Source organism: Pseudorca crassidens, chromosome 4 (genome assembly GCF_039906515.1).
Source record: "Pseudorca crassidens isolate mPseCra1 chromosome 4, mPseCra1.hap1, whole genome shotgun sequence".
Lineage (NCBI taxonomy): Eukaryota > Metazoa > Chordata > Mammalia > Artiodactyla > Delphinidae > Pseudorca > Pseudorca crassidens.
In genome coordinates this window covers 33,199,469-33,212,910 of record NC_090299.1, presented here as the reverse complement: position 1 = coordinate 33,212,910, position 13,442 = coordinate 33,199,469, and the positions used below count along the sequence as shown (strand labels likewise).

At 33.8% G+C, this 13,442-nt stretch overlaps 1 protein-coding gene across 4 annotated transcripts in view; it reads right to left on the bottom strand.

The window, feature by feature from the left end:
- The window catches only part of TBCK (TBC1 domain containing kinase), a 231,272-nt gene that overhangs the window by 153,250 nt on the left and 64,580 nt on the right, over positions 1-13,442 (bottom strand). For all 4 annotated transcript variants that reach the window (XM_067735397.1, XM_067735395.1, XM_067735394.1 and 1 more), the window contains exons 7-12: positions 12,461-12,521; positions 11,071-11,132; positions 10,754-10,815; positions 9,670-9,818; positions 7,921-8,059; positions 6,493-6,592 (exon numbers count right to left, since the gene is read on the bottom strand). In XM_067735397.1, coding sequence (XP_067591498.1) covers positions 6,493-6,592; positions 7,921-8,059; positions 9,670-9,818; positions 10,754-10,815; positions 11,071-11,132; positions 12,461-12,521 — 573 coding nt within the window. The remainder of the gene's footprint in view (positions 1-6,492; positions 6,593-7,920; positions 8,060-9,669; positions 9,819-10,753; positions 10,816-11,070; positions 11,133-12,460; positions 12,522-13,442) is intronic.

Below are 13,442 nucleotides of genomic sequence, written 5' to 3'. Positions count from 1 at the left end.
TTCTGCTGATTAGAGTCACTGTGCACTCATCCATGTGAGTTATTCCCAGAATTTTTAAAAGCCAAAGAAAACCCAGCACAGAGAATCTGGCAAACATTGGATTTATGCCTAACTTTTCTCTAAAATTTGACATGTGTTTATCCCATTTTGCCCTTAAACCTTGAGGTATTTCTTTCACGTATTAAAATTCTAAGTTGAAAAATAAGATTTTACCCAATTTTTACTGCATTATTAACGTACATATTTTTTTAAAGCTTAGGTTTTACTGCCCTGAAAGTCATAAATATTATTAGTAACTTGTCTGCTTTTTTTCTAGTTAAAAATTTAGCATATTAAGGGTTTAAAAAAGGCAAAAATACTTATACAGAAAAGTATAAGATAAAAATTATTATTTGTTTTCTACATTATTTTAAAAATCAACATTAATATTTTTTCTGAATAATTATAGAAAAAAAGTATTTTAAATTTCAGAAGTGGAAATGTAAGGGAACTGAGGAAGTAAATAAAATGGAAGCCTACATTCAACTTGTATTCATATAATTTGGATTATATTTAAATTAAAGAAACAAATTAAGAGTTAAATACAATCAGTTGAAACCATATGTTTTGGATATACTTTATTGTTTACCACCTTGTATTGCTACTTATTTTGTCCACTGTACACATTCTTTCTCTTCAAAGAGATGATAAGTTTAGGGTATCAGGTGTAATCATCATATATTTTAATTTTCTGTTCCTGGCATTATAGCAGATAAGAGATTCTAATATCTCCCTATTGTATAATGTGTAAAATATTAAATGACAGGAAAAACCTAAAAGAGTAACAAAAATGCAATGACGTAAGACACAAAGCTGGGTTTACAGAGAAAGGAGGTAAACTAGCACTAAAGTATACTTACTGATAACTGTGGCCTAGGGTTTTAGAGCACAATGGGACACAGGCTCAGGCACCTGATTAAAGGGGCAGCCAAACTGGAGGCGACCCTGCTACACCCCAGTAAAGACAGAACTGTGTGTATGTGCTGGCGGTGGGGTGGGGAGAGGGCTCTGAACTGCTAGCCTAGAGACAGACAACAAGGGAAATTATCTATTTTATCTTTGGCTATAGACAACAATAAAAAGGCTAGGAGTTTTAGCTTCCAGTCCAACAGTCAAAAGCTTGGAAGTTATCCCTCCTGCCCTAACAGCAAGAAAAAAAATGGAAGAAACTGAAAATCAACAGCTCTTTTTAGAGCCATCAGGATCAGGGCAAAAATGCTCCCTGGAAAACTGGAGAGACAGGCAAATATAGACAATCACAGCTAAGGTGGAGCAGAAGCTACTGCTGGAGCCTGGTAAGAACATTTGAAGGGTAACTGACTAATTGCTGCAGATTTAGCAAGGACTAACCTGAGAGATAAAAACTTCTGGAGGCCCAGCCCTAGGGGAAACTCCACACTTCCTTGAGTTTTACCTCCATAGCCAACAGGTTCTCAGGGTGAAAGTCTAAGAAAAATCCCCTCTTGTCTCTTGCAGGAGGAGGGGCAAAGTAACCACTTTTAAACTGCTCCCAGAGTACCCTGTTGTCAAAAGTAAAGGCCTGCCCTCAAGGGAAACCATTTTACCAGAGTCTAAATGACCTGGGGTAAGGCCCCTCTAGTCTTTGATGTGGGGATAAGAAATACCCAATTCCAGCTCTCTCTAGCCTTCCTGTCTCACCTAAAGAAATGGGGAGGGAAGCTGAGAAGCTCTGGCCCAGAGACAAAGGCTCACTAAAACACTGAGACCTAATGATAAGATTATCCCTCCAACCTTATCTCCCTCCCCTATCTTATCTCCATATATAGAGTTCCTGTATAATACAGGGGATTCCAGCTGAAAGAACTGCAAGCCTCAGACCCTATATAAAAGAGTCTCCAGGGAAACCCAAAGGCAGTAAGGAAGATGAGAACAAGGACACTTGAGAAAACTTTACCCTCTGACAAAAAAGCTACACAACAACTAGATAAACATGAAATCTTGCACTAAAGGTCTATTTATGATTGTTCTTCTTACTAATATATCATGTTGGGTTTTCAAAAAAAAATTGTTAAGCCCTGCTAAAATGTAAAAGAAAGACATTCAGGACCAGATTCACATATGGTAGACATTTTGGAATTATCAGACCAGGAATTTTATATAAATAACTATGATTAAAAAGGATAAAAATTACATCAGACGGGTCTCCAGAAAGCACGTAAGCAAAAAAGAGAGTGGGGTGAAATGTCTAAAGTACTGAAAGATAAAAACAACCAAACTAGAATTCTGTATCCAGCAAAATTACACCTCAAAGTAAAGAAGATGGTGGTGCAGGGGTTAAGAATCCCACATGCCATGGAGCAACTAAGCCCGTGTGCCACAACTACTGAGCCTGCACTCTAGAGCCCACAAGCCACAACTACTGAGCCCGTGCACCACAACTACTGAAGCCTGTGTGCCTAGAGCCCATGCTCTGCAACAAGAGAAGCCTCCACAACAAGACATGCCGCCGCAACGAGAAGCTCGCGCACCGCAACAAAGAGTAGCCCCTGCTAGCCGCAACTAGAGAAAGCTTGTGTGCAGCAATGAAGACCCAATGTAGCCAAAAATAAATAAATAAATAAATTTACTTTAAAAAAAAAAGTAAAGAAAGATCCAACTCTACGTTGTCTAAAAGAAACCCACTTTAAATATAAAGACATAGATACATTAAAAGTAAAGGGATAAAGATATACCATGGAAACACTAATTAAAAGAGAACTGGAATAGCTATATTAATTTCAAACAAAACAAACTTCAGAGTGAGAAACATCATATATACACATACACACATCCTATTTATAAGACCAACAATTTAATATCTTAGGAATAAATCTGATAACATATATAGACACTAAAAAGGAAATTTTGATATAAAATAGGACCTAAATAAATGGTACATCTACACCATGTTCAAGAAATAGGACTCATATGTTGAAGATATCAATTCTCTACAAATTCAATGCAATTCTAATCAAAATCCTATACTTTTAAAATGAAATGACAAGACGATTATAAAAATCAAATAGAAGAGCTCCATGTTAGAGAGTTCACGTTAAAGAACAAACTGGGCATCTCCCCTGCTAGGCATCAAGACCTCATATAAAACCATGTATTAATATAGTGTGTTATTGGCTAAGGTTATACCAATAGGTCAAAGATCAGAATAGAAAGCTCAGAAACATATCCACACATACATGAAAGAGCTGATATTACAGATCAAAAAACCAAGAGCGAATTATTCAATATGTAGTGCTGAGACAAGGGATTATTTCTTATGAATGAAATGTGATTTTGGATATCTACCTCACATCTTACTAAAAAAAAAAAAAATACAGGTGAATCAATGGACAAAATGTGGAAAAAAGGTCTAAATCTTTTAGAAGAAAATACAGAAGAACTTCATAAAAATATATTTGTAACCTTGGTAAATGTTAACATTAAATTTAAATGTTACAATAAGCAAAATATATCAAAACATATTTGACTATAAAGAAAAGCATTGATAAAATTAAGAACTCTATTCATTAAAAGACACCATCAAAAAGTTAAAGGAAAAGCCACAGACGAGAACATAAACGCACCACATACAGGCATACCTCAAAGATACCGTGGGCTTGGTTCCAGACGACCATAATAAAGCAAATATCACAATAAAGCGAGTCACACAAATTATTTGGTTTTCCAGTATATATGAAAGCTATTTATACTATACTGTAGTCTATTAAGTGTGCAATAGCATTATGTAGAAAAAAAAAAGACCATACATGTACCTTAATTAAAAATACTTTATTGCTAAAAAAACTGCTAACTGGCACCTGAGCTTACAGCAAGTCATAACCTTTTTGCTGGGGGAAGTCTTGCCTCGATGCCGAGGGCTTGCTGACTGACCAGGCTCATGGTTGCAGAAGGTTGGGTGGCCCTGGCAACTCCTTAAAATAGGACAGCAATGAAGACAGCCCCATCAGTTGACACATCCTCTGATGAATGTTTTCTCTGTAGCAGGCAACGCTGTTTGATAGCATTTTACCCACAGCAGAATTTCTTTCAAAATTGGAGTCAAGCCTCTCAAAACCTGCTGCTTGCTTTATCAGCTAAGTTTAAGTAATATTCTAAATCCTCCGTTGTCATTACAACATCTTCACGGCATCATCACCAGGAGTAGATTCCAACTGAAGAAACCACTCTCTTTGCTCATCCATAGCAAGCAAATCCTTACCCGTCATTTAAAGTTTGATCATGAGATTGCAGCAGTTCCATCACATCTTCAGGCTCCACTTCTAATTTTGGTTCTCTTGCAATTTCCAACACATCTGCAGTTCCTTCCCGCCCTGAATTTTTGAACCTCTCAAAATCTTCCATGAGGGTTGGGGAATCAACTTCTTCTAAATTCCTGTTAATGTTGATATTTTGACTTCTTCCCATGAATCATGAATGTTCTTAATGACATCTAGAATGGTGAATCCTTTCCAGAAGTTTTCTCAGATCCATCAGATAAACTGCTATCTATGGCAGTTATAGCCTTACTGATTTCTTAAAGGATAAAACTTGAAAGTCAAAATGACTTGATCTGAGGGCAGCAGAATAGATGTTAGCAGGCATGAAAACAACATCAGTCTTGTTGTACATCTCCATCAGAGCTCTTGGGTAACCTGGTGCATTGTCAGTGAGCAGTAACATTTTGAAAGGAATCATTTTTCTGAGCAGTGGGTCTCAATAGTGGGCTTAAAATATTCAATAAACCATGCTGTAAACAGATGTACTGTCATACAGGCTTTATTGTTCCACTGATAGAGCATACGCAGAATAGACTGAGCATCATTCTTAAAGGTCTTAAAATTTTCAAAATGGTAAATTAGCATTGGCTTCAACTTAAAGTCACCAGCTGCAGCATTAGCCCCAAACAAGAGACTCAGTCTGTACTTTGAAGCCAGGCATTGACTTCTCCTCTCTAGCTATGAAAGTCTAGATGGCATCTTCTTCCAATAGAAGGCTGTTTCATCTACATGGAAAATCTGTTGTTTGGTGTAGCCACATTCATTACTTATGTTAGTTACATCTGGATAACTTCCTGCAGCTTCTACATCAGTACTTGCTGACTTCATCTTGCACTGTTATGTTCTAGAGATGGCTTCTTTTCTTATAACTCATGAATCAAGCGCTGTTAGCTTCAAATTTTTCTTCTGCAGCTTCCTCACCCTTCTCAGTCTTCACAGAATTGAAGAGAGTTAGGACCTTGCTCTGGATTAGGCTTTGGCTTAAGGGAATGTTGTGGCTGTTTTCATCTTCTATCAAGATCACTGTTCACTGGAGTAGCACTTTTAATTTCCTTTAAGTATTTTTTTCTTTGCATTCACAACTTGGCTGTTTGGTGCAAAAGGCCTAGCTTTTGGACTATCTCACGTTTTGACACACCTTCATCAATAATAAGCTTAATCAGGTCTAACTTTTGATTTAAAGTGAGAGATGAGAAACTCTTCCTTTCACTTTAACACTTAGAGGCCACTGTAGGGTTATTAACTGGCCTAGTTTCAACACTGTTGTATCTCAGAGAATAGGGAGGCCGGGGAAGAGGGAGAGAGATGGAACAGTCAGTTGGTGGAATGGTCAGAACATACATTTACAGATTAAGTTCACCATCTTATGTGGGCATAGCTCGTGGTGCCCCAAAATGATTACAGCAGTAACATAAAAATCACTAATCAAAGATTACCATAACAAATACAATAATAATGAAAAAGTTTGAAATACTGCAAGAATTACCAAAATGTGACACAGCGACACAAAGTGAGCAAATGCTGTTGGGAAAATGGTGCCAAGAGACTTGCCTGATGCATGGTTGCCACAAACCTTCAATTTGTAAAAAATGCAATATCTCTGAAGTGCAATAAAGCTAAGTGTGATAATTGAGGTACGCCTGTATACCCAACAAAGGTTGTGTAAATGAATACATTTTTAAAAGTCCTCAAATCAGTAAGAAATCACGCAAAAAAACTGGCAAGAGATATGAACTAGTAATGTACAGAGAGGTAAGCAAATTGCAAAAAATATGAAAAGGCTCATAACTGTACTAAAGTCAGGAAATTGAAAATTAGTATTATAGTAAAATACCATTCTACACCTTTCAGAACAATAATTTTTAATTTGATAAGACCATGTGCTATCACATATGCGGACAAATGAGAACCCTTATCCAACGATAGTAAAAAGATAAAGTGATAAGGCCACTTGTATGAACAGACAATATAACAACATATACTAAGCTGATGATGTACAGATACTATTTTCCAACAATGCCACTCCTGGGCACATACCTTAAAGAAACTCTCACATATTTTATAGTACCAGGCAGAAATTTAAGGATTCATGTGTATCTGTAAGGTTTTATTAAAAAAAAAAACAGAAGGAAGGAAGGGAGAAAGTTCTGAAGCAAATTTGCCAAAATACCATTCTTACATTTCTTAGCTGGCATAATGACAATGTCACAGTGGTGTCATCTAATAGTGAGCTTCTATCTCGACCTTGTCCAAAGCTTTCACCATCTTCAAAGAGAAAACTGAAAGGAGATTTAAAAAATTATTTTTAATTATTTTAGTGAGCACAGAAATCTGATTTATTGTTTCTTGTAGAAAATTTATTCTAAATTATCAATCTCTTCAACAAAAGAAAAAAAGAAATTTTAGACTGAATGGGTTAATAAAAAAGTAACTGTTGGTTGAAATTTCTCCAAAAAATTTTCATTTTTAAATATATGTTGAGTTGGTATAAATACAGTATATAAATATAAAGCATTTTAGTAATACAAGAGTATGATTTATACTCTCTGCTCATGCAGGTGCAATGATTAAATTACTCTCCTGACAGTATGTAAATGTGTTCCTGAGGAAGTTTATATGAGTAAAAAATGATAAAGGGAACAAGAAAGAAAGATGCTAATGATGATAACTCCTCAGGAGAAAGAATACTGAATAATAAATGCATTTAGAATTTTAGAGAATTACTTTTGAGAATTTTTATATCCTTCAAACCATTTATTCTTATAATTTCCATCATCTTATTTCCTAATTTTCTACTTAATTCATTGTGTGAACAATATAATTAAAGTAATATTTAAAAATCAGCTTAAGAGGGGAAAAATGTAGAGAGCTAGTGGTGTATTCAAATAATTAACCTAAAATTTACATGTGAAGAAAAAAATATCAGCAGATTAATTCTACAGTTACCTACAAAGATCAAATCTAGTTCTAAAATCTAAAATTAAAACTTTAAGGCACTGGTGGAAAGAGATTCAGGTTCTCTTCTTTATGAATAAATATGAAGAGCAATGGAACAGTGACAATTTTGGCCCTTAGGGTTGTATTGTTATTTAACTTCTAGATAATTTACAGGATGGTGTCCAAGACCTTATGTAGTTCTGCAGATTTTTCTCAACAGTGATTTAGCACCATGATGATCTCTAGCACAAGCATTGAGGTCACCGAGTACATTTTAAAATATCATTAGAAGTAAAAAAAATAGTTCCTCATAATGGGAACACTAGCCTAGTTTATTAACTCTCTTAAACATTACTGTTCTTTCTGATTTGTACATTTTTTCTTTTATTGATCACCAACTATTGTGAGATATTCCATAATATTAACTTCAATATTACTTCAAATAGATCATAAAACAAATTATTTATTAAAAAACCATATTTATTAAAATAATAAAAACACTGATGGGAACTCTGCAATTAGGAACTCCTGCCAAGAAAACAAGGTATTGACTCCCAATTGCTTTCATAATCACTGACTTGGAATGTCTACCAAAAGAAAAAAAATATCAAATTAAAAAGAAGTTATTACTAGATTTTTCTCATTTCCAAGAGAAGTTTTCTTTCCTTACTTGGGGAGTGTGCAGATAGGTGGTTTGGATCGAATGATTTCCTTGTTCACAAGCTCTTTTTCCAAGTCACCTCCAGCTAAACACCAAAGGTAATACACTTCTTCAATAGATCTTTCTGCCAGGTAATCACTGCTTAAACCTATTAATGGAAAATTAAAAAGCTATCACACCTTCTGTTTTTATTAAAAGGCAACAGGCAATAATAGCTGACATTATAAAAAAGTAAAAACTGAAAAACATAATAAGATTCCCTTTAGAATAGTCATACTACACAGAGAGGACTTTGATCAAAGGGGCCTTGCTAGGTTCCTCCCTGTTTACCACACTGAGTTCATATTTTCTGTAATTATCTGTGGGTGATAACTCTTTCCTGGAACAGGTCTTCCATCTTCAATTCTTTTAAACAGTTAGGGGAAAGTCCAAAAGTTCTTTATGAGTCTTTTGGGCCTTGCTTATTTTTAGCTCAAAATAATCTGTGTGCCAGAGTAGCACTTCTTGGGGAGGCCTTCCTGGAACCCCATCATTATGTATTCCTCCTATTGAAGGAGGTCATCAAAAAGACATGAAAGCCAGTTGATGTCAAGCTGGACCCTGGCAAATGGAGGCTCCCTCCCCTTCCCCTGTCCTTGGAAAGTGCGTTCAGCTTGCCTTCCCCACTCCCAGAAGCTGCTCCAAGAATACAGCCTTGAGATAGATGTGTGGTGTTGAGATTGTCTGCACTGAATACACAATTGAACCCAACTAAGGCCTCTATACATAAATTTTTAAGATTCTGGAGGGGAGGGGAGGAAATCTGCTCATTTGGTGGTAATCCAAGTCTAGCTTCATAAGCAAATTCTCTTGCTTATTTAAAAAATAAAAAAGAATAGTCATACTACAAAATGCAGAGGATTAAATGCAGATATACATATTGGTTGTGTATTCAGTTTCTTTGAGAAAAAAGTGTAATTTTTCCCCTCTGTATCAGAGAATATGGGATATACATATCAGATATATCAAGCTCTGCAGGAAAGAAAGAAGGGCAGAAAAAAGCACTTGGGTAGGCAACCAACACACACTGTCCCATCTTTATGTCTTGAGGCAATTTCTGCCTCTTTTGAGAAGTCCTTCTTTATATCTCAGGGAGGCTTTGCTTCCGCTTACTACGTGCGTACTAACCCTCATTTATAACAGTAATTGTGCGACTGAATGTCTGTCTGCCTACCCATTTGGCAAAAATGATACTTGCAGATACAGTGTATGGAACATAGTAGAAACTCAATAAATATTTGATTGAACCAATGTTCATTAAGTATTTCCTGCCACAACTTATGTAGTGATAATTTTTCAGTATAAAGGTAACATACTGGTGTCCCTAAAACACACATTCTGAGAGTTGTAATCTTCAGAGAGGAATTAAAAGAGAAAAGGTGATATTCTGTTACAAACATGGAATATAATGATATGGACTTCCTATCAATAATATGATTTTTTGAGATCATTTATAATACATTTTATGAAATATGATATACAAATATTGTTGTAGTAGAAATTCCATTGGAAATTAGAAGATCTGATTTTAGCATTAAGATTTGAGATGAAAATAAGACCTTGGTTTACATAATAAAAAAATTTTTGTTTGGTGCTACTTCCTTTCCTTCATTCTTAAATTTCTTGCTCCAAAGAAATTAAATTTAAAGGACTAAAATGTTAGGTTATATTTTAATCACTTCCAGAATTACTTCTATCCTTTGTTGTATTTATCATTACCTTTACACAGCTGACCGATATCCTCAGGCAGAGTTAAATCGGCACATCTCAGAGAAGAAGAAAACAGGCTGGGAGGTTTGGTAAAGGGAGTGTATAAAGGTGACACTTCACTGAACACATTGTCCTGCATTAATTCATCTGGGGTTGGCCTTAAGAAATATTTAAAATACGGAACATGAATGAAAGTCATTAAAATTTTCCTAGAATAATGGCACACTTCAATGGATAGTTAAAAGTCAAAATTACCTCATTAGTATAGAAAATAATAAAGTTCTCCTTATTAGAGTCTAGATATATACCTTTAAAAAGAGAATCAAGTGACTGTAAATAAATGCTGACTTTTTTACCTTTGTTGTGCTTTTTGTACTTTATGATAAAAAATTATTACATATGAGCATCTCCATTTTTTACTTTTAGCTTGACCATCATATACCTGCTTTACTGAATACCTTAATTAAATAATAAAATTGTAAACTGATAAAATCTTCTGATTTTCTTCCTACTCTCTTAGTTTATGTGGTATATTTACCCAAAACTATGCTTTTAATACCATTCCTCTCTTTAGGAAATGTTTTCCTAAAGACAAATTCGAATATATTATTTTCAAATATTATATACTTACTGAGTTTAGGGACAACTGGATGGCTAACAATGACATCATCAAATGAAAATAAATAATAAAACTTCTAAGAAATCCTTTTATATTATCAACAATTATTAACTTACCTCACCATTTATCTAAGTTCTTTTCTATAATACATATTTGCCAATAAACTTTTGTTCTCATTTTTCTCATATCATTTGTATCTAGGCATATCTATATTCCACAGTTTAGCTGATTTTCTAATTGGAGGCTAGGAAATGAACTAGTAACTGCTTTTGGTATATGCCAGTTTTCTAACCATGGTTAATTATTTTTTCTTCTTTAATTACCATACATTAAAGCCATAACTAACAATTATGATACCAATATCAATCATGTACTACTATATATGTTAATATTCTTATTTAACCCTTTAGTATTAAAAACTTAACTACTTATATGTTAAGATCTCAGTAATAATCCCAAACTCTTGATATCAACCTTTTAGAAGGGTGGAAGGTGAGGCACTTCTTCAAAAGATCTATCACATTTTCAGGAAGCTCCTGGTAAATAGAGAGAGAAAAGAATTATTTTAAAAAATCCATTTAAAAATTTATATTACTTAAATGTTTGCTACTTTACAATGTTTTGACTTTTTTTGAAAGTTTTTATTTGGACTTTAAAGAAATTCATATTAGTTTGTCACTCTGTCAAAAAGCAGATAACTAAACAGAAATAAACATAGCTTTAAAATAGTTTGCTATTGAATCCCAAGTATGCAGAATAAATAAATTTTCAATAACAGATTAACGACAAACCTTTATAATGTCCAGACAACCATGCTCTTCAGCCAGAACTATTATAGTGTCATCTATGCAGTCTATAAAACAGAAAAATTATATGAATTAAAGCTGCTTTTCTAACTTATACTAACTGGGAATTGAACTCTAATAAAATTTTTTTTAATTATGTAATTCAGTTTTAGAACTTGGAATATTAAAAAGCTTGAGACTTTTTCAACTTTCCTTACATGCTTTGATAAAAATAAATACTTCAAACACTAAGTATTAATTGTATCATAGATACTGAAAGCACCTTAAATAGTGAATTAAAGCAGTAATTCAAGGAGGTAAAGATTCTCTCCTTCTCTCTTCCCCCCTCTCTCTCTATATGTATATACACATATTACTATTTAAAAAGGCTTTAGTATATTTTTACGATTATACGAGTAATTTATTTTTATTAAATACAATTTGAAGAATGTACACACGTTTCTCTGGGATTTAAAGTATAAGTTCTACAAACGTATGGACAGCAAGGGGGGAAAGCAGTGGAGGGTGGTGGTGGTGGTGTGATGAATTGGGGGATTGGGATTGACATGTATACACTGATGGGTATAAAATGGATGACTAATAAGAACCTGCTGTATAAAAAAATAAATTAAATAAAATTTTTTAAAAAGTATAAGTTCTAATCTGTAGACAACATTTATAGATCTCTAAGACTCCTTAACAGCTATATTATCAATCTTTGACATTAAAGAGGTAAATATTATAAAATTTTATTTAAAATTCATTATCATTTAATATTTACTAATATTATTCTATACAAATCCTTATTTGTAGACCCTATTAACCTGGACACCAATCTGTCACTCTTTTACACAAAGTGCTCTATCACTGTTTTTCTCTCCTTTTTTACCACACGTGCTTAAATTATTCCACTCTAAAGTGGATTACACAAATTTTTATAAATGTGAATGACAAATATTTGCATTATATACATGTAAAATACATGAGCTTGTTGTAAGGAAAAATAAACATTCTTCCTCAGTCATTATTCACACAATTCACCAAGTAGAAAGCTGAAAAGTTACAATACATTGCCTGAAGGCAACTGCGACAGTGAAGTACAATTTTATAATCTCATATTTTGATTTCACAAGTTAGTTTACTTGGCTAGATCATGCTAAGATTATATCCATGTACATTATAATTCCTTAGTCAATGAGGAAAGCTGTCCTATAATACTTCAAAGGCACTTCTTAAACTGTCCTGTTAATGCTTACCACTGATCATTAGAAAATTAAAGAAAGTGAGGATATTTCAGTGTATCCACTATTTTGAAGAACACGTTCTCAATATGCATAACTACTGTCACTAAAGATTATATTTATAGTTGAAAGATAATGAATTGTGAGACACTTACCCAGTGTAAGCAAAAATTTTAGCCTTTCAGAAATATCCAAACTCTGAAATAGTTTTCTTCCCTAAATAAAATGAGAAAAGAAATTCTTGTTAACATTTACATCATTCTTCACAGGGGGGTCTTGTTTTTTCAGCGCTGAAAATGATTTTATCAGTTACCTCTATTTCTCTTCAGAGGTTTTATTAGATTTTTTGAGTTGGCTCCACTAAAGAAAAATCATTGGTGATGTAACATTTTTTTAAATGTTGCATAATATTTAACACTTAAGCATTTCATATATCTAAGGATCATTACATTTTAGTTTGATCTCAAGCATTCTTCATTTTTGAGACCTACATATACCTGGTGGTCTAGAGGAACTCCAGGAGTCTTATTTCATTAAAAGACCAAGATGCCATATTACCCTTTCATCTACCCAATTAATTCTTACTTATATAGCATGATCCAGGTAGTCTGTTATCTCCATTAAGAAACATTCCATGACACTCCTTCCTCTTCCCAAAGTGACTTAAGATGACCATTTTTGTGTTCCCATAGCACCTGGTATATTTCTTTATAAGACACATACATTGTATTTTAGTTGTTTCCTTAATAGTTGGCTTCAGGGGGCTCCTTGGAATGGAGTCTTAAATCAAACGCTTACAACTTTAACTAATGATCATGTGTTGAGCGACTACCGAGTGCCAAGTTGGACTTTCTACCACCAATTATACAACTTGGGCAAATTACTTAACCACCTTAAGCCTCACTTTTCTCATTTATAAATTGGAATATTAACTATACATGCCACACAGGGTACAGTGAAGGTTATATGATGTATAAAAAAGTGCTTAGCATTTTCTGAATAAAGAAAATGCTTCATAAATGTTGGCTATTATTATGTTTCTCTAATTATTAACAAATTAAACATATATGATCATTTAAATAGACTTAGAAGGAAAAGGCTTAAGAAGATAGCTTGGTCTTTAGAGAAAAAGAGGCT